The sequence below is a fragment of the Lontra canadensis genome, unplaced genomic scaffold (genome assembly GCF_010015895.1).
Source record: "Lontra canadensis isolate GAN:19392208 unplaced genomic scaffold, GSC_riverotter_1.0 scaffold2, whole genome shotgun sequence".
Taxonomy (NCBI): domain Eukaryota; kingdom Metazoa; phylum Chordata; class Mammalia; order Carnivora; family Mustelidae; genus Lontra; species Lontra canadensis.
Genome location: NW_022630996.1, coordinates 21175665 through 21194106, shown reverse-complemented (window position 1 = coordinate 21194106; position 18442 = coordinate 21175665). Strand labels below are relative to the sequence as shown.

The 18442-nt window shown below is 38.2% G+C and overlaps 1 protein-coding gene and 1 non-coding gene across 22 annotated transcripts in view; both read right to left on the bottom strand.

Annotated features, from left to right (window-relative positions):
- The window catches only part of CADPS2 (calcium dependent secretion activator 2), a 530843-nt gene that overhangs the window by 62736 nt on the left and 449665 nt on the right, over window positions 1-18442 (bottom strand). For all 21 annotated transcript variants that reach the window (XM_032870302.1, XM_032870364.1, XM_032870304.1 and 18 more), the window contains one exon: window positions 13016-13172. In XM_032870302.1, the coding sequence (XP_032726193.1) occupies window positions 13016-13172 (157 nt within the window). The remainder of the gene's footprint in view (window positions 1-13015; window positions 13173-18442) is intronic.
- LOC116878928 lies at window positions 10521-10656 on the bottom strand. The gene has a single exon (XR_004384913.1).

The window sequence follows — 18442 nt, the reverse complement described above, 5'->3', positions numbered from 1 at the left end:
CACACCCACCCACCCCCCTGCCAAATTCATATGTTGAAATTCCAACATCCAATGTGATGGTGGGGCCCTTGAAGGGAAATTAGATCATGGGGGCAGAGTCCTCATGAACAGGATTAGTGCTCTCATAAAAGAGATCTCAGAGAGATCCCGCACCCTTTCACCATGTGAGCACACAGTAAGAAGACGGCCATCTGTGAAACAAGCTCTCACCAGATACCAAATCTGTGGGCACCTTGATGTTGGGACTTTTCAGCCTCCAGAACTGTGAGAAATAAACTTGTAGTTTATAAGCTACCCAGTCTCTAGTATTGTGTTATAACAGACTGAAGAGACCAAGACAGTCAGTATGTGTCTAAGCTGTACCATGAAAGAATAGAGAATCTGTAGGAAAACACTAAGTAATGTTAAGTAATATTCAATAAGTCATTTGTAACTTTTTAGATGATGGTACATATTTGTTTCTCAAGTGAACGTATCTTAAACCCAGATGTAATTTTTTTGGACTCTCAAAGTGAGAGCAGGTTCATGTAAAAATATACATCATGGCTGGGAAAGGTATTTCTGAAGAGATGGTATTTTAATTGAGCCTAAGTGACAGGGTAGCCATTCACAGGCGATTTGGAGGAAAGATCTCCAAGCAGAGGAAATAGCTGTACGAAAGTTCCAGGCAGGGAACAAGCTGGTGTACTTCCAGAAGGACGAGAAAGCCAGTGTGGCAGGAGTAGAGTGAGAGAGGGGAGAGAACAGTCCAAGATTATGTCCAGAGAGTAGGACATGGTGAGAAGTATGGGGTTTTACTGAGTACAAAGGGAAGCATCATTATGTTTAGTATTATTAAGCAGAGGAGTGCCATGATATAAAGTATCTCTCGCTGCTGTGTGGAAAATGGAGTAGGTGACCAAGGGCGGAAGCCCAGGAGACGGTTCGTGCTCAGTGCTTGATGGCAATAGACCAGGTAAAGGATAATGAGGTGATGATGACGGTGATGGTGACCTGGATTAAGGTAGTAGAGGCAGAAGATGGGGAAAAGTTTCTCAGGGATCCCATTCACTTTTATGACTCGGAATTGCTGTATATGCTTCTATACAAAATCTAGTCACTAGAAATTTTAAAGTAATGCCTCATAAAACACGCAGCTAAATATACCACTTGCCCCACGTAATCTTCTTTAGGGCAGAAACAGCCCAAAAGCTAAACAGTGTTTTAAAACTTGGGCAAAGTGTATGATGCTTACCACAGTGGCATGAATATTGTTTTAATGGATTCTGAAATTTGTGAGAAGCTGGAAAACTACAGACACATAGAAGTGGGGTAGGAAGCCATTTTAAATACAGAGGAAAGAACAACACTTCTTCTTTTCTAATTCTAGTTACTCTAGTTTAGTATTTTTTGTGGTTAAATCATTTTTTTCTGGCTTATCTATATGCTAAAAGATTTCCTATTAAAGTGGGAATGATAATCATAATTAAAGATAAATGTCTTATTTAGGAGACTAATGTTATCTTTTTTTAAATCATTTTATGTTTTTATTATTTCAGGGCCTTTAAACACAAATAACCTGTTCTCTTTTCTTTGGAGTACTTTCTTTTATTTTCTCTTCTTTTCTTTTATTTTTTTTTCAGTGTTCCAAGATGCATTGTTTATGCACCATACCCAGGGCTCCATGCAATACGTGCCCTCCTCTTAATGATGTTTTCATTGGCACACTGAGAGGAGCTTTATTTATTCCTGGAGACCCAATCACAGAGCTAGAAGGTACTGTATAGATCATGCGGTTCAGTTCCTTCCACCAAATGTTACCTAAATAAGATACTGAACATTAAGGATGAAATATTCTCACTCAAACCACCTCAATCGTTGTGGTAAGCAAATTAAAAAATATGCCCATATCTGAATTTATTGGCTCTTCACTTAAGAGCTCGCCCTTCCTCCTCCTCCTTGCCGACATTTTTGGAGTATCAAGCATGGGACGAAGTTCTTTATATGCATTCTCTCATTTAACCATCACAAAAATTCTATCAGAGAAGCACTATTTTTTTTTTAATCTTATCAATAAGAAAGCTGAGGAACAGAGAATTAATTTGGGGACATGTGGTAAAGTCATCTAGTTATCAGACAACAGAACAAGAGCGCCTTTTAACCTCTATGGACTATATTACGATCACCCCACAATTTACATTACCATAAATTATCTATACACCTAGCCATTCATACAGTCACCCAACCTATCAGCAGTAAATCAGCATCTTTTAAGACCTAGAAATGCAGAGAGTATTTAAGGTAGAAAAAAACCTTGCAAATGACAAATGCGTTACTCTGTATCTTAGATGAATTATGTTTCTACAATTAGAATTTTGAAAAACTCAGTTACACTATGAAAAAGTTAAGAGACTGAAGAAAACTATTATATTCAGAGAGCTCAAAAATGAATTGATGCTGTGAAAATATTTAATGTGCTTATAATATATATTGAAAGCTGGACAACGTTGCATTGCTACACAGCTAGACTGTAGCCTAACTCTTAATTTATGTGGCCTACTAATAATAAAAACAGAAAGACCGAAAGGTTCTACATCTTGATAGGTGCCATTAAGCACTGTCATTATTTCTAACTAGTCCAAGATACGCTCACTTAAGAAATTATTACATTTACAAATACAAATGAGTACTCTACCTCATCAATTCAACTGCTTCTTTATAATACACTTAGAGATTATGCATGTTGGCTATTAAGTCATACTTAGTTTGTTAAAATGAAGAAGCACATAGGAGAATCAACACTCAATGTTATTATTAAATGTTATAATGATTCTAAGATTAAGTACCAGTTGACTCAAATGTAATTCTAGCAAGAGCTCTCTTTTTTGATATACTTGATAAGCATTGAATTCATCAACTTGTTAAATAAGCCTCCTTCTCTTGTATTCCCACCATGGGAGTGAAAACAGATTGTCCACTAGATCACTATTTATCAGTACCTGGTGATTATACCACAGGCTTGGCCTTTAGTTCCTATATCCAATTAGTAATCAAGACCTGTGTATTTTTTTTTAATTTAAATTTAAAAATAGTAGCTAACATACAGTGCAAAATTGGTTTCTGGAGCAGAATTCGTTGATCATTGCTTACATAAAACACCCAGTGCTCATCATAACAAATGCCTTCTCTAATACCCATCGCTCAGCGTATTTTGTATCCTTAATGTCCTTCTTAACACGTCCCTTCCTCTTCAGCACCACTGCTGTTGCCCTACTTCTAATCTTCTCATCTTCTCATCTCCTGCCTTGATTAGTGCAATAATCTCTTTACGGGTCTTCAGGATCCCAATTTTCCCTTTGTCAATCATCTTCTTCAAATCTCAAAGCGGACAGGCTGGCCAAAAAATGAAACTAATAATGTCCTTCTGAAAGATTATATTTTTTGGTGGATCATCACAACAAATTCTAACAACTTTGCATGGTAGGAAAGCCATCTATGATTTATCTTAAAAATGACTTGGTGGCTCATCTCTGTGGCCTGACCCCCATATTTCCTGTGGTCCAGCCATAATGATTCACATGATTCAGTTCAAGTCTACACTTAACTCCTCCAAACTCTTCTGGAAATGCTTTGTTCTCCTGTCCCCCTGCCCAGTTACTGGTTTCATCTATCTACTCTCTACCCTGTGCAGGCTTCCACTGTGGTCCAGAGCATGCTTCTGCACCTGTTGACGCTTCTGTTTCTTCCTACAAGTGTGTAAGGTCTTTGAGGGAGGGACCGTATCTGTATTCTTAGTATCCAGCAAAATGTCTGGCTCCAAGCAAGTGTTCAAATGTTTGTTGAATGAATAACTACATGGATACAACATTAGGAGGACCACATTATTTTTCAGGAAATTGTCTAAGAACATACTGAAGCCTGCACATTTCTTCCTATTTTCTATGCATATTTCTTCATAGAATATGCAGTTTTAAATAATATTGGCATGAACATCTATTTTTGATCCATGTCCAAGATCAGACTGCTAGAAATTCTGCTGGATAAGAATGGTGGCTATTTTAGGTCTCATATTTTAATGAATGTGGCAGAGGGAGGTTTTTTCTGCTCAGTTATGACTCTTGACAGTAAACTTTCACATCCTGAAGATAGGGGGAGAAAACGGAATGTTCCTATATTTCCCAAGGCCGGTCACAAATGCTTAATTCTGGCCAAATTCTGCTCATGTTTCAATAGTGTTCCTTTTTACTTTTTTAAGAAATCAAATTATAGACCCGCTTTCCAAAGTCTAAGAAAACTGGCAATTGGCAGTATTGTTTCTTTGGTAATTAGACTCATGAAAGGGGAGGGAGGGAAGGAAAGAAAGAAAGAGGGAGAAACAGAGAAGAGGAGAAAAGAGGAGAAATAAAGAAAATCTGCAGAGGGGCGAGGAAGGACAAGAGAAAGCATGGTGTCAAAAGGCAGGGCTAGGGAAATACACATGCGCTGTACTTGTGTATGGAAATGTATGCTCTTTTTCTCAGTTGCCCATATGCCAGTTTGCATTCTGCTCCTATCAGACACTGTCAAAAGCCCTCTTAATACATAGCCCCAGGCACCAGAATGAGTGCTTCCATCTTCTCCATCTGGTTTAGTCAGGATAGGTTGTGATTTGGGCCGCCACCTGTCCCAGTCAAGCCTCTCCAAGGCACCTATTCTCACAGTTCATTGGAAGAGGCAAGTTCTCAGTGTGGCCTTATGCAAGAATGCTCCTGACATTCTACCTGAGGTGTGGAAGTTGAAAGGACCGCTCAGAAGGAGCCTAAAACAGTGGCTGGCAAGAATGTAAGTGGGGGGCCAGCATCCACTTTGTTAAATCATCTTTTTTTCCATCCAAAGATTCCACATTTCCAAATATCACCTTGTCAGAAAAGGAAGCATCAGTAAAGCATCAGGGACATCAAGCCCAAGAGTGCAATTAGAAATGGCAGAAGAAAGCAAAAGGCTTAAATAAAAGGTAAACTAGGAATGTAGATGTGCCCAATTATTTTGAGCATCCCAGTAATTAAGAAATTAGTGTTGATTATTTACATACCAAAACGAGTCTTACGTTTACAAAAGTACTTGTCAGAAGCTTCTAATAGTAAGAGTTCGACTGAGAATTTAAACTATGATCCAATTAATAATAATTACTGAGATAATAATCATGGGATAAATGAAGAACAAGCAGATAAAAGAGTTCCTGTACTCTTTTTAGGGTAAAAATATGCTGTTGACTCCTGAGCCCATGTAACCCAATTTTATAGTGTGCCACCCCTTTCCAATTAGTCAGCATTAATGGATTACTAGGAAGAATGACTTCCCCACCTAAATTTCAGAAGAAACTAGTAATTCGTGACCAGCAAAACAAACAACACCAACCACACTAAAAACAAGACTTGGCCACAAAACAACAATTATTCAAGGGACTACAAACTGTAGGGATCCTGCACAATGAAAGCCCACTGGATAAAGATATAAAATTAACAGGCCACTTTCTTTTTTTTTTTTTAATATTTTATTTATTTATTTGACAGAGAGAGAGATCACAAGTAGACAGAGAGGCAAGCAGAGAGAGAGAGAGGGAAGCAGGCTCCCCGCTGAGCAGAGAGCCCGATGCGGGACTTGATCCCAGAACCCTGAGATCATGACCTGAGCTGAAGGCAGCGGCTCAACCCACTGAGCCACCCAGATGCCCCTTAACAGGCCACTTTCCATGTTGACAAATGCTTATAATGAAGATTCCTATCACTGAAAATATGAACATGGGTTTCGGGAGAAAAGTCAGGAAGATTGCAGCCTAGAACACACTTATGTAAAAGGAAGAAAATTCATACAACCAAACAAAAAAATCTCCTGAGATCTAGGAGTAGCATCCAGCCAAGTATCTGTCACATTATTTAGGCATTCAATACACGTGTGTTTACTGAATAAATACCAACAAAAACCCACTGCCTAAAGGAGACTTAGAGAGTATGCTTTTTAAGTAGAATAGGAAACTCATTGAGTTTTATTTTCCTTTTAATTAAAGCCTTGATAGGTAAATTTATATAGCTTGGGAATATTTAATTTGTATACTTACTAGCATAACGACCTCCTAAAACCATGTCCGCTTCCACCTTTTGTGTTCACTTGTTAAAAATGATCTACTTATTTACCTACCCACCCATCCACCTACCTAAGGAATGAAAGCCCTGGTATTATAATGTTTCCTATATTTTGGACAACAACTCAAAATCCAACAAATCCAAGTTTAAAGCTATAATTAAAAAATCCTTAGTACAGTATATGTAATTGAGTTATATTTTTATAAATTATTGCATTATAGTGGGTAGGGTATATGTGGCTATATGTGATACTAGATGATATGCTTTTCAAGGGCCAGAACTGTTTTTAATCCATGTTTCTGCAAGGTGATTGGGATTCGTAGATTTTAGGCATTCAGCGCCTATTTCTTACAGAAATAATTCAGTAAAAAACAATATAAACATTAACCAAGGCTTAGCGTAAAGATGGAGAAGTCTCACAGTCCTGCAGTTCTCATGCTGTCTTTTATGAGATTAATATAAAAGCCAAAGGGGAAAGTCTAAAATTTTATTCCAGTTCTGTACAAACTTCTGATTGGGATTACGTTCCACACTCCTCGCTCTAGACGAGGCAAACAATTGAGAATGGCTGTAACGTGATCAACAGCCCCCAGATGTAGGGTCCTTGATGCTCACAGCCTCCAGGACCAAACAGAGGTCTCTGCCGATCTACTGTGAAGGACACGTAGGCCTTCTAGAGCAGGTTATTTTCTTGAAGGCATTAAGTTGTACGAAAATATAAGAAGCAGACTAAGAATTTAAAACATCTACATGTCGGAAAGAACCTAGAACAACACTGTGGAACTCAACGAAAAAGAAAAAGCTAATGACTCCTTGTTTTACTACTGATACGCTCTGGCAAAACAGATTCTGATGTACAATTTTGAATTCAGTCAACCTGGAAATTGGAAGTAAATAAATTTTCGCATTTTTGTGATCATCTCATCATTTAAAGAAGGGTCTATCTATAAAACTAGGCTGGTTCACAGCCCTGCTGTAGTCTAGAAGTCCTATCCGTCCTGCATTGTTCCTAGTAGATCTACGTACAGATGTATCTATAAACACCGCTTCGTCAATTTCAGAGGCACAGCTCATTTAAGCGCTTGAGGTAGAGGAACATGCAGGTGTCAGCCCTCCATATTTCAAAGCTTGAAGATTAACCTCATATATAATATGGTGACCTAACAGTTCCTCATTTGAAAGAAATCTGAAAAATAATCTCTGATACAGCCTGAGTGTGAGAATAACCCAGCGGGATTTCAACTTCTTCATTTCTTAATGAGTTTTTTGATAATGAGAGGTGACTTTGCCAGTCACTCTGGGCTCTATTATGGCTAATTTGACTCCACTTCACTCTCCTTGTTAATTATTAACACTAGCCTTTTTATGCTCATGAGACCACATTCCCATTTTTCTTTTTTCGATCTTTATGAGCCCATCTTTATGAAGGTGAAAGTCTTGGAGAATAGGTTTTCACTTAGTGTAGAGCCCGAACATTTATTATTCGTTTAGGCAGAGACGCTGTGACATTGATTATATAAGCACGGGTGTTCTTCAGGATGGCTTTAATGTGCTAGCAATGTGAAAAGGCTGTTAATTAAAGAAGAAGCACCGTGGTTATTTTTCACTTGGGAATCCGTTCCCAAAAGAATGGTCATTTGCCACTTGCTAACATATCCACAGATTAAAAGGTGACTAGCTCCAAGGGTTTGCCTTTCAGGAGTGCTGAAAGAAATGATCTGTGCCATTTGCAGATGGCTTTCATTTGTCAGAAGCAGTCCCTTGCCATATTTATTATCGACAGGACAATTGCAGAAGATGGCAGGCAAGGGTAGAATCTTTTTGTGCTAGCTTTCGAGTCACACAGCACCATTTAGCTAGCGTGCTAATTGCTTCATTATGAAAACATTTATTTTCTCTCAATTTTAATACATCTCTTTCTCAAAACTGTTTCCTTAGATACCATTTAAAGTGATTACCCACTTAATTATCTCTTTAGTTGGGGGGGGAGTGGATTGGGGTAGATGGAGGGAGGACGGAGGGACAAGCAGGAGCTGTCTTTTCTAGACAGAAATCAAGGAGCTGGAGTTTGTTTTCATCATCAGTCCTGCTCTGGGAATCAGTGGGTGAGTCTGTGAGGGGCAGGAGATTGGGGACACTTGCTAAAATTATGGTGCAGCTGGTACTCTTCCCTTGAGGAAACACCACATTTCATCTCCAAGGGTTCTTAAGGCTAAGACTTTCCTTAATCATGGCCAACTCTAAGGAAAGACGTAGGCCACCGGCAGAATTTTCTTCTCCTTAAAATAGAAACTGAATTCGCTGTCTTGAACCTCCCCCCCCCCATTAGGTTAGTCCCTGGCACTGTCATCATGGACGTTTCGTCATGAACTCGACAGGACAATATATACCATTTTCTGGTTCTTTCTGTACCCTTTAACCACCTCTCTTCCCCTGCCCCCATAACTCAAGGACCTTCTGAGAACTTTCTAAGGTAAAAATAAAACTTCAAGGAATTTCCTCTCTTCCTTGAAAAGATTATATTGTTTTATTAAATGTCCCAGAATCTGCTTTTTTTAGTGCAGACCCAGACTGAACCAGAGACCACCCAGTGATCCTCGCCAGCAAGCTCACACCCAGGCACATTGCCTCTTAGGGATTTAGTTTCCTCGGCTGGAAAACGAGGAGCTTTGTCAAAAATCCTGGCTACTTTCCAAAAGATGAACACCCATTTTAAAATATCAAAGCGTCATGATTTTAATAAAAGAAACTTGGTAAACCACCAGCAGGGACATCTGAATTATTCGTTAAAAAACAAAACCCCAAACTACTCGGCTACCAAATTTTCAAGGCACAAATAAAGTAAAAATTCTAACTAATACCTCCAACTACTTGGAGATATGTTAGTAATTTCTATTTTGGAAAAGCAAACATAAGCAGGAACATTATCATAAATCAAAGCCATTTAAAATCTATATAACTCATTGTGCACTGCATGTGAGGTTATAGCAAACTTTGTTATCTCGCAAAATATTTCCTCTTCCAAGACTGGACCTTGCAGAGCGGTCTGTTTCTATTAGTCGTGGTTAAAGTTGTAATTAATTAGAATTTGGGCTATAATGTTATTTGGGTCAAGGTGGTAAAAGCCGTCATTCCATGGCAGTGAGGTAAGGCTGTTTCCTTCTAGGTGGGATTAAACGGAGGAAGTTTTATGTTTTCCTAAAGCTTTCCAAAAGGTCAATATGGGGGCTGCAATAGGTTGACATTTAACATTTGGATTGCATTCACCAAATCACTATTTGAATACTTCAAGAATTTAATAAAACAAGCACGTAATTATTAAAAAATTCTTCATTATTATCGAGTGATATTTATAGCAAAAGAAAAAAAGTATGTTTTACTGATCATTAACATGCTCAGGGGTCTTGGTTTTTGGATAGTAACTTGTGAGTTTGAGATGAAAGTCACTACATTCTATTTCAATTCCCCGGACTCTCCTGTACTCCCCATACCAAAAGGAAATTATGGCACTGGGGAACTTTTCTATTTACCTCACTACATGGAGGAGCTGTTTTTCTCTGAAATAATTGATGTTTTCTCAAATCTGTTAATTACTGCAAAAATCAAAGCCAAGATCTAGACTTACCCCAAAACTGACATCACTCAAAAGGGATCAGTAATAAATGTTTCCATGTTTTAACTGAATCACGTGGGACAAAACAGCATACAACTACACATTATGAGTTTAATAGCAGCTGATGTTACATTGGTTTAAAACAGGAAAGGGAGTAAGCAACTCTTTTGAATTAAATATTTGCAGGTCTAGATAAAAACTAAATTTCTGCTCTTCTCATTTTAGTGGTTTCTCCCCTGCCCCCCAACAGTTCCACAGAAAGTGATTTGTTGCTTTCAGAACAAAATAAGATATGGCAGAACTTTTGTTAGTGAAGAAAAACTGTTGGACTTGAAAACTTGTCTAAAGCATTATTTTGTCGGAGGATTGATGTAGGCACTTCAACACAGAAAACTTCCCACTTGCAACCGTGTGGAGCGCGAGCTGGCCAGTTTGATACAGCTAAGGGCTGAGAAGCGGGGTTTGCACTCACAGCTGGCATCCCCAGTGTCAGGGCTGACCTCCTTGGCTCCTGATGCCCATGGCGCTCCTTCTCCTCCAGCACCTGTTCCCAGCTCTTCCTTACCACCCCACGCCTCGCAAGCCTGTGCAGAAACCTGCTTAGGTGTATTTGCTAGGTGCTGTCTTTGGAGCAGGCAAGAGGCCAGGCTACTTTTGGGGCAATGCAGGCCAGCATCAGCCCATGGGAGTCTGGCACTATCCCAGGAGAGCCAGAGGTCTCATGTCTAGCACTGCCACTTCGCACCCTAGTTTGGCTGTGGGGTCAGCAGCCCTGCTATAGACCAAGTGGGGCTCCCAGCAACTACAGAGGTCTGAGACAGGAAAACAAAGCTGCCAGCTCATGGCCACCCAACAATGATCCTCGAGGGCTGATCTCGGCCTCCAACCCTGGCTGTGGAGAAAGGGGAGCCACCCCTTCCATAGCCCCATGGGTGAGAGGTCCTGCATTTTAGTGTTCTTAGTTATTCTTAGTGATATAACTCTCATAAATTTACACTTGCAATGCAAGAACTCTTCTTAAAAACAAATATTAAAGGATGTTGCAGTAGAGTTGCAGTAGAGGTTCCCCAAACCCCAATTTTTAAGAAGTCCACGCTTGTTTTCTCCATAAATTCTGAAATGTTGAATAAGTTAAATGATTCATCATCTTTGCTGTTTGAACATTAATAAATGCCCCATCTTTGAATAAACTCTCCAATAAATTTAAATATGGTCAATTATTGATTTCTCATGCAAATGGAGAAAGCAGTGCTAGAAATAAGCCTATGTTTATTTACTTTCAGTTAGGGACCTAATGCACAATATATGTATTTATTTTCTGCCCAGGTTTATGGTCTTAAGACAATATTAAACCTGAGTTATAATTCTTAGCAGAAAACTAACGATGCTAAAAGACTGAGAAAAGAAGAAGGTCCCTAGCTGGCAGGAGGGAACCAAAGTACAACTTAAGAGCTGGCTGGTCATCGTTTGCAGAACGAATGATCCACATACAGATAATTCAGTGTGGGGTTAGTAACTTCTGAGAGTAGACACTGGGGTTAAATCTTTAAAGTAGGAAACGGAGCTTAGTTCTCTGGCTTTCTAATAGGATCTTTTGGAAACAGAACTGGATAGGAGATGAAACTGGTCGAAAGAGTCAAGACTGAAATTTTCAGTTAGCTTCAGCCTAGTATCTATAATATTTATTTTGTCTCTACTACACGTGAGCTGCTATGGTTATTAATCCTCACCACCAATGATACCATAGTACTATTATTTTCCCTCCTTTGTAGATGAAGAACCCAAAGTCCACAGAAGTTGAACCATTGTCAAAGGTCAAGGTGCAAGTGGCAGAAACAGATGTGAATCTGTCTGGCATCAAAGTTCATGTTATTGATTACTAAAAAATGACGCTTCCCTTACCATAACAGAGGTTCTTGACCGGCTGTCCTAAATCTGATGTCCATGGGAAGTCTAATACTACACAAAATCTCATATTAGTGTGGCTTCCCCCACCCCACAGTAAAACAGTAGTTTCATAAGAGATTCAAAGGGACGCACAACCAAAGAAAAGTAAGAAATAATGGAGGGATGAACAAAACCAAAAAAGTAATTTTTTAAAAAGCAAAAACAAATGTATAGACATGGATTTAAGTTTAAACCTAGAAGTACACAGTAGCGGTTCCCCAGGGGGGAAGAGAGCAGTTAAAAAAAACCCTGGAGCTTTAAAATATAGCAAGTTCGAAATGTATCACAGGTGAGTCAGAGCAGCATGAGGGCCCCTCTCCCGGGGGGCTGGGTTACTCGGGTCACACTGTGAGCACCGTGTTCTCCACAGCACCACGGTCCAGAGCAATACTGAAAACTGGAGGGAGGTCGGGGCAGGGGAAGGTGAATGGAAGGGTAGTGGGTCCAGAAACCCCACCATGTGAGGAAGAACTAAATGACCTAGCAGCAATGACTTGGAGAAGAAAACGCACGCTGGGAGAAGGCTATTCCATCCAACAAGCAGAGCAAGTCCCAACCAGAGGGCAGGAGGAGGGCAGAGGTCAACTTGGAATGATAATGGGAAGGACTGTATAGAACAGGTAACTGGAGATTCTATGATCAACGCAAGTGTTAAAGCAAAGGCTGTCAGCAGGACCCAAGGTTGAGTTTAAGGGAGACTTTAAAAAGAGTCATCACAGGAAAAGCCCAAGAATCTGTATGTTAAGAAATATCCCTATACAATCCTGTTGTAAAGCTAGATCTGTTCTGGATGCTAGAAGACCACGCATCCGAAAATTCGTAAACCTCATTGCACGGGGAAGAAATGTCTCAATAGAGGATATCTACGTTCTCTTAAATGTCTCAGTACTGAGAGAGCAACCCATACCGCACAGCAATACCACACCATCATCTGTGGAAGTGAATCCCTTATCAGAATGTGTATGAGTAGAGAAACCTTAACAAAGCATGAATTCCTAGAATAATGACACATTTCTAAGGTGTCTTTCAGAGACGTAAGTATCTCAAGTGCTTTAGAAATGCTGATCTTTGAAGATTTTTCTGATTCACAAGGTGCAATGAGAAAGATGTCTATGTTAGCAGGAGGTTGCATATAATAAGAGAGCTTCAGAGGCCCATGGAGCAATGTGGGCATGTTCCTGGTGTCCCCCAGAACCAGGCCTGAAAAAGTCAGGGAGCCTGAGCAAACACTAATGTTATCTATGTCCGTCTCGCCGAGTGAGTGCGAGAGCTCTATACACATAATACATTCACACACACAGCATTTTCTCTGTCCCGCCCCATCTCATAGACTAAAGAAAACGCAAGTGCTTACTGTCATTTCTGAGGAAATTATTGAGTAGTTGGAAAAGAGGAAAACTATCCCAGGAGTCTTGTGGTTGGGCCTCCAGTGCAGTATCCATATCTACTGTGAATAAAGCCCAAAATTTCTCCGCATGCTCTGCCAATAAATCAGGCCACCAGGCAAATGCCTGTAAAAGGATAAACAATGTAAAATTAGATTACTTCTTAGAAACACACACAAATATCGTGCCACCTGAAAACATGTCACTGAAAATGAAATTGTAGAATGTCGTTGAATAGGATACCACATTTAAAAACATTTCTATTCACAGAAAAAAGGAGATATTAAAATATATAAGATACCATAGTAGTTACGCTTAAATTAAGAGATACTAAAAATTGTTCTTTTTTGTTTTATATATTTTGCAAATGTTACAAATTAAACATGTATTTTTAAAGTAAAGTAATAAATGTCATTTTGCATTTTAATTCTGTTTTAGATTGCATATGTTATTCAATGCCAAATTTGCTTATTTAAAATTTGTGTATAAAATTTCTTCTCACATTAAAAAAATGTTACCTTTTATTTGTAGTACTTTAAAAAATAAATCTAAGGTCTAAAGCTCAAACATGCTTTTGAAGAGAGGGATTTCCAGACCCTCCAATGTAAATTAGGTACTCTGGTAGGTAGGTAGTCTTATCAAGTCTTACATAGTCTCTCTGACACTAAGCATTTTAATTTCACAAGTCTTGGTATTGCATATATGACTACATATGTGAATATTTTAATTTCTGCCACTTAAATTAGACTATAAACACTACAAAGACAAGTCTGTACATGTTGCTTATTACTTTATACTCAGCTAGGTATTTTCTAATGCCTTCTGCTAATGGCAATAATCACCCTAAAAAATCTGCTGTTTAGATGAGTGAAAATACCATTTACTTTTTAGAAAGTTCTTGAAAACAATGTGGTCTGATAATGGATCATAGCCTCAACACCACCTGCCCATGGAACCTAGCAGCAGGCCCAATTTCCCATAGTCCCTGCCAGCCAGCTGGCCCAGAAATCCTACCAACCACAAAATTGCCAAATTGTTCCCTAAACTACTAAGTAGATAAACAGGACTATAATGAATAAGTTTGGGTTTTGTAAAGAAAAATCAAATCCAAATCAGATAACTCATACTGAAATACAAAATTTTAAGTGTCTTTTTCTCTCAGATCTATTTGATTTATATTAAAGGAGCAAACTATAATATAGGAAATTATGTGACTTTAAATGTGGCAAGCATTTTAGAAGTTGGTCCAAGTAAATAAAAATACCTTTAACAGAGTCAGGTTTCCTAAGAAATCCATATTTAGATAAATAGAAGATATTTACAGTCAGCACTTTTTTCCCCCAGAGCCTTCACTGGGACTAATGTCAACAAAAAATTTAATATGGCAGTCTTATATTTTAAGCTCAAGCTTTTGGGGATACATTCTCAGGTCTTCTTCTTCTTCTTCTTTTTTAAGATTTTATTTATTTATTTGACAGAGAGAGACAGATCACAAGTAGGCAGAGAGGCGGGCAGAGAGAGAAGGGGAATCAGGCTCCTGGCTGAGCAGAGAGCCCAATGTGGGGCTCGATCCCAGGACTCTGAGATCATGACCCAAGCTGAAGGCAGAGGCTTAACCGACTGAGCCACCCAGGCGTCCCTCTTTCTCAGGTCTTCTTTAATGTGCAAACTGCAAATGCAACTGCCAGTATATGGTAATGGGAGTTACATACAACTGCCAGTATATGGTAATGGGAGTTAAAGAACGTAGAGTTCTCATGGAAAGATTACAACATACTTTTCTCTTACCTCTTCAAGGATAGACTTTCAAAATGCTTGATTCCACTAATCCCATGCTTCAGTGAATAGACTGATTATTCCCCACTTTATTAATGTTGCTGAGCTATGTGAAATCTGATATCAACTAATCAAGATGTTAGATTCAGTTGTGGATGAAAATTGTCTCAATTCAACTTTTATGACTCTCATCATGAGAATGCAAGGTGTTAACGAAGGCTTTTTTTGAATCATAAAAGGGAAAAGTATTAATAAGGACTATTACCAGAAAAATTTGTTAATGGATACACAGTATAGAAGAAGTAAATTCTCACATCAGTAACATAGCTTGTGTGTGTGTGTGTGTGTGTGTGTTGGGGGGGTGGTAGTAAAAGTGTAGTGTTTCTGTATGTGATTAGATTTAAGTTATTACCTTAAAATGGACTATTAAAAGGTCTGGAGTCCAGTTAAAAGGTAAATACTTGCCTAAGAATAGTTTAAGTGTAAATGAATTAAACTCCCCAGTCAAGAGACACAGACTGAATAAACGAATAAAACAACAAGATCCCATTATATGCTTTTGAGAGACTTTAGATTTAAGGACACACATAGGCTAAAAATGAAGGAATGGTAAAAGATATTCCATACAAATGGTAACCAAAAGAGAGCAGGGGTGATTATAGTTACAGCAAACAAAACAGACTTTAAGTAAAAACTTCCATAGGGGAAAAAGCGGGTCACTATATAAATGATAAGAAGGTCAATTTACCAGGAAGATAAAGCAATTATAAATATATATGCACCTAAATATATAAAACAAACACTGACAGATCTGAAAGGAGAAACAGAAAGCAATACAATTATGACAGGAGACTTCGATAGTACACTTTCTTTTTTTTTTTTTTTTTTTTTAAAGATTTTATTTATTTATTTGCCAGAGACAGAGGGAGAGAGAGTGAGCAAGCACAGGCAGACAGAGAGGCAGGCAGAGGCAGAGGGAGAAGCAGGCTCCCCGCCAAGCAAGGAGCCCGATGTGGGACTCGATCCCAGGACGCTGGGATCATGACCTGAGCCGAAGGCAGCCGCTTAACCAACTGAGCCACCCAGGCGTCCCCGCTAGTACACTTTCAATAATGAACAGATCTCATCCAGATGGAAAATTAATAAGGAAACAGCAGACTTGAATAACACTATAGACTAAATGGATCTAAGAGATAGATATACAACATTTTACCCAAGAGCTGCAGACTGCACATTCCTCTCAAACATACACCCAGGATAGATCTCATGCTAAGTCACAAAAAACTTAACTTGAAATCACCCCAAATGTCTTTTCCAACAGCAGTGGAATGAGATTAGAAGTCAGTACAAAAGGAAAACAGAAAAATTTACAAAGACATGGAGGTAAACAAGACATTCTTGAACAACCTTTGGGTGAAAGAAGAAACATAAGGGAAACAGAAATATCTTGAGACAAACAAAAATAAAAACACAACATACCAAAATTTATGGGATGCAGTAAAAGCAGGACTAAGAAGGAAGTTTATAGCAATAAACATCTATATTAAAAAAGAAGAAAGATCTCAAACTATCAACTCATGTCACACCTCAAGAAACTAGAAAAAGAAGAACAAACTAAGTTTGGAGTTAGGAAAAGAAAGAAAATAAGATTAGAGCTTAAATAAATGCAATAGAGAATACAAAACAATAAGAGATCAATGAAACTAAGAGTTAAGTTTCTTAAAAAATAAATATCAACAAAGATTTTGACTAATAAAAAGATAGAAAATTCAAATAAGTAAATCATAAATGAAAGAGAGGACATCGCAACAAATGCCATAGGAATAAAAAAAAGATTATAAGGGACCATTAACCAATGACTTATTGAATATGACACAAAAAGCACAGACAACAAAAGCAAAAGTACATAAGTAGGACTACATCAAACTAAAAAGCTTCTGCATGGCAAAGGAGACCACCAATAAGATGAAAAGGTAACTTATGGAATGGGATAAAAATATTGTAAAAAGTTTATCTAATAAAAGGGTTAATATTCAAACCTGTGAAAAGAACTTCTACAACTCAATAGCATGAGAACCTCAAATAACTTAAATGAAGGATGGACAAAGATCTGAATGGACATTTCTCTGAAGAAGCCTTACAAATGGCCAATGGCTATATGCAAAGGTCCTCAACATCATTAATCATAATTTGATTTTTCAAATGCAAATCAAAACCAAAATGAACTATCATCTCACATCTAATTAGGATGTCTATTATTAAAAAAAAAAAAGCTAAGTTTTATTGAAGATGTAGAGAAAAGAGAAGTCTTGTATACCGTTGGTGAGAATGTAAATTACTACAGCCACTATGGTAAATAGTACGGGATTTCTCAAAAAATTAAAAATAGAAGTACCATATGACCTAGCAATCTCATTTCTGAGTTTACATCTGAAGGAGTTGAAATCATAATCTTTTTTTTTTTTTTTTTGAAACCAGAATCTTCAAGAGATATCTGCATTGCCATGTTCACTGCAGCATTATTAACAATAGCTAAGACATGGGAGCAATCTAGATATCTACCGATAGATGAATAAAGAAAATATGACATTTATATACAATGGAATATTTTTCAGCCTTAGAAAAGAAGGAAATTGTGCCATTTGTAGCAACATGTTTAAGCCCAGAGGATGTTATGCTGAGTGAAATACTCCAGACACAAAAGGACAAATACTAAATGACCTCATTTAGATGAGTGATCTAAAATAGTCAAATCCCTAGAAGCAGAGAGTAGAATGGTGGTTTCAGAGGGTTGAATGCTTGGGGTGGATGGAAGGGAGTGTGAAATAGGGAGGTATTAGTGAAAGGATACAAAGATTTGTTATACAAGACGAACAACTCTCAGAGATCTGTTGTGCAGTACAGGGCCTATAGTTAACTGATATTATTACCTACTCAGCATTTTGCTTAGAGGTTACATCGCCTGTTAAGTTAACTCACACAAGAAAGTAATGTGGATTTCTCTGGCTATCTGATCTCAGTTTTGTTTTAATTTGCATTTCTTTAATTAAGAATGAGTTTGAACACATTTTTCAAATGAATAAGGATCCCATACTGTTTTTAGTGAATTGTTTTTCAGGTCTTTCCCCCTTCCCTTAACATTTTTTTTTTTTTTTATTAAGTAAACTCTACACCCAACATGGGTCTTGAACTCATGACCCCAAGAGCAAGAGCCATAGGCTCTACAGACTGACCCAGTTACGCACTCCCTCCCCTTTTAAAATTTATCTTTTGCTGGTGTTACAACTTTTAACCAAATAACTACAAAACATTCATACTTCTGGGATATAGAATTTTTTATTATTCTTCCAATCGAAACTAATCACTTAAAAAAGGATTCATTAGGGCGCCTGGGTGGCTCAGTGGGTTAAGCCGCTGCCTTTGGCTCAGGTCATGATCTCAGGGTCCTGGGATCGAGTCCCGCATCGGGCTCTCTGCTCAGCAGGGAGCCTGCTTCCCTCTCTCTCTCTCTCTCTCTCTCTCTTTGCCTGCCTCTCCATCCACTTGTGATCTCTGTCAAATAAATAAATAAAATCTTTAAAAAAAAAAAAAAGGATTCATTATACTATAGCCAGAGAAGT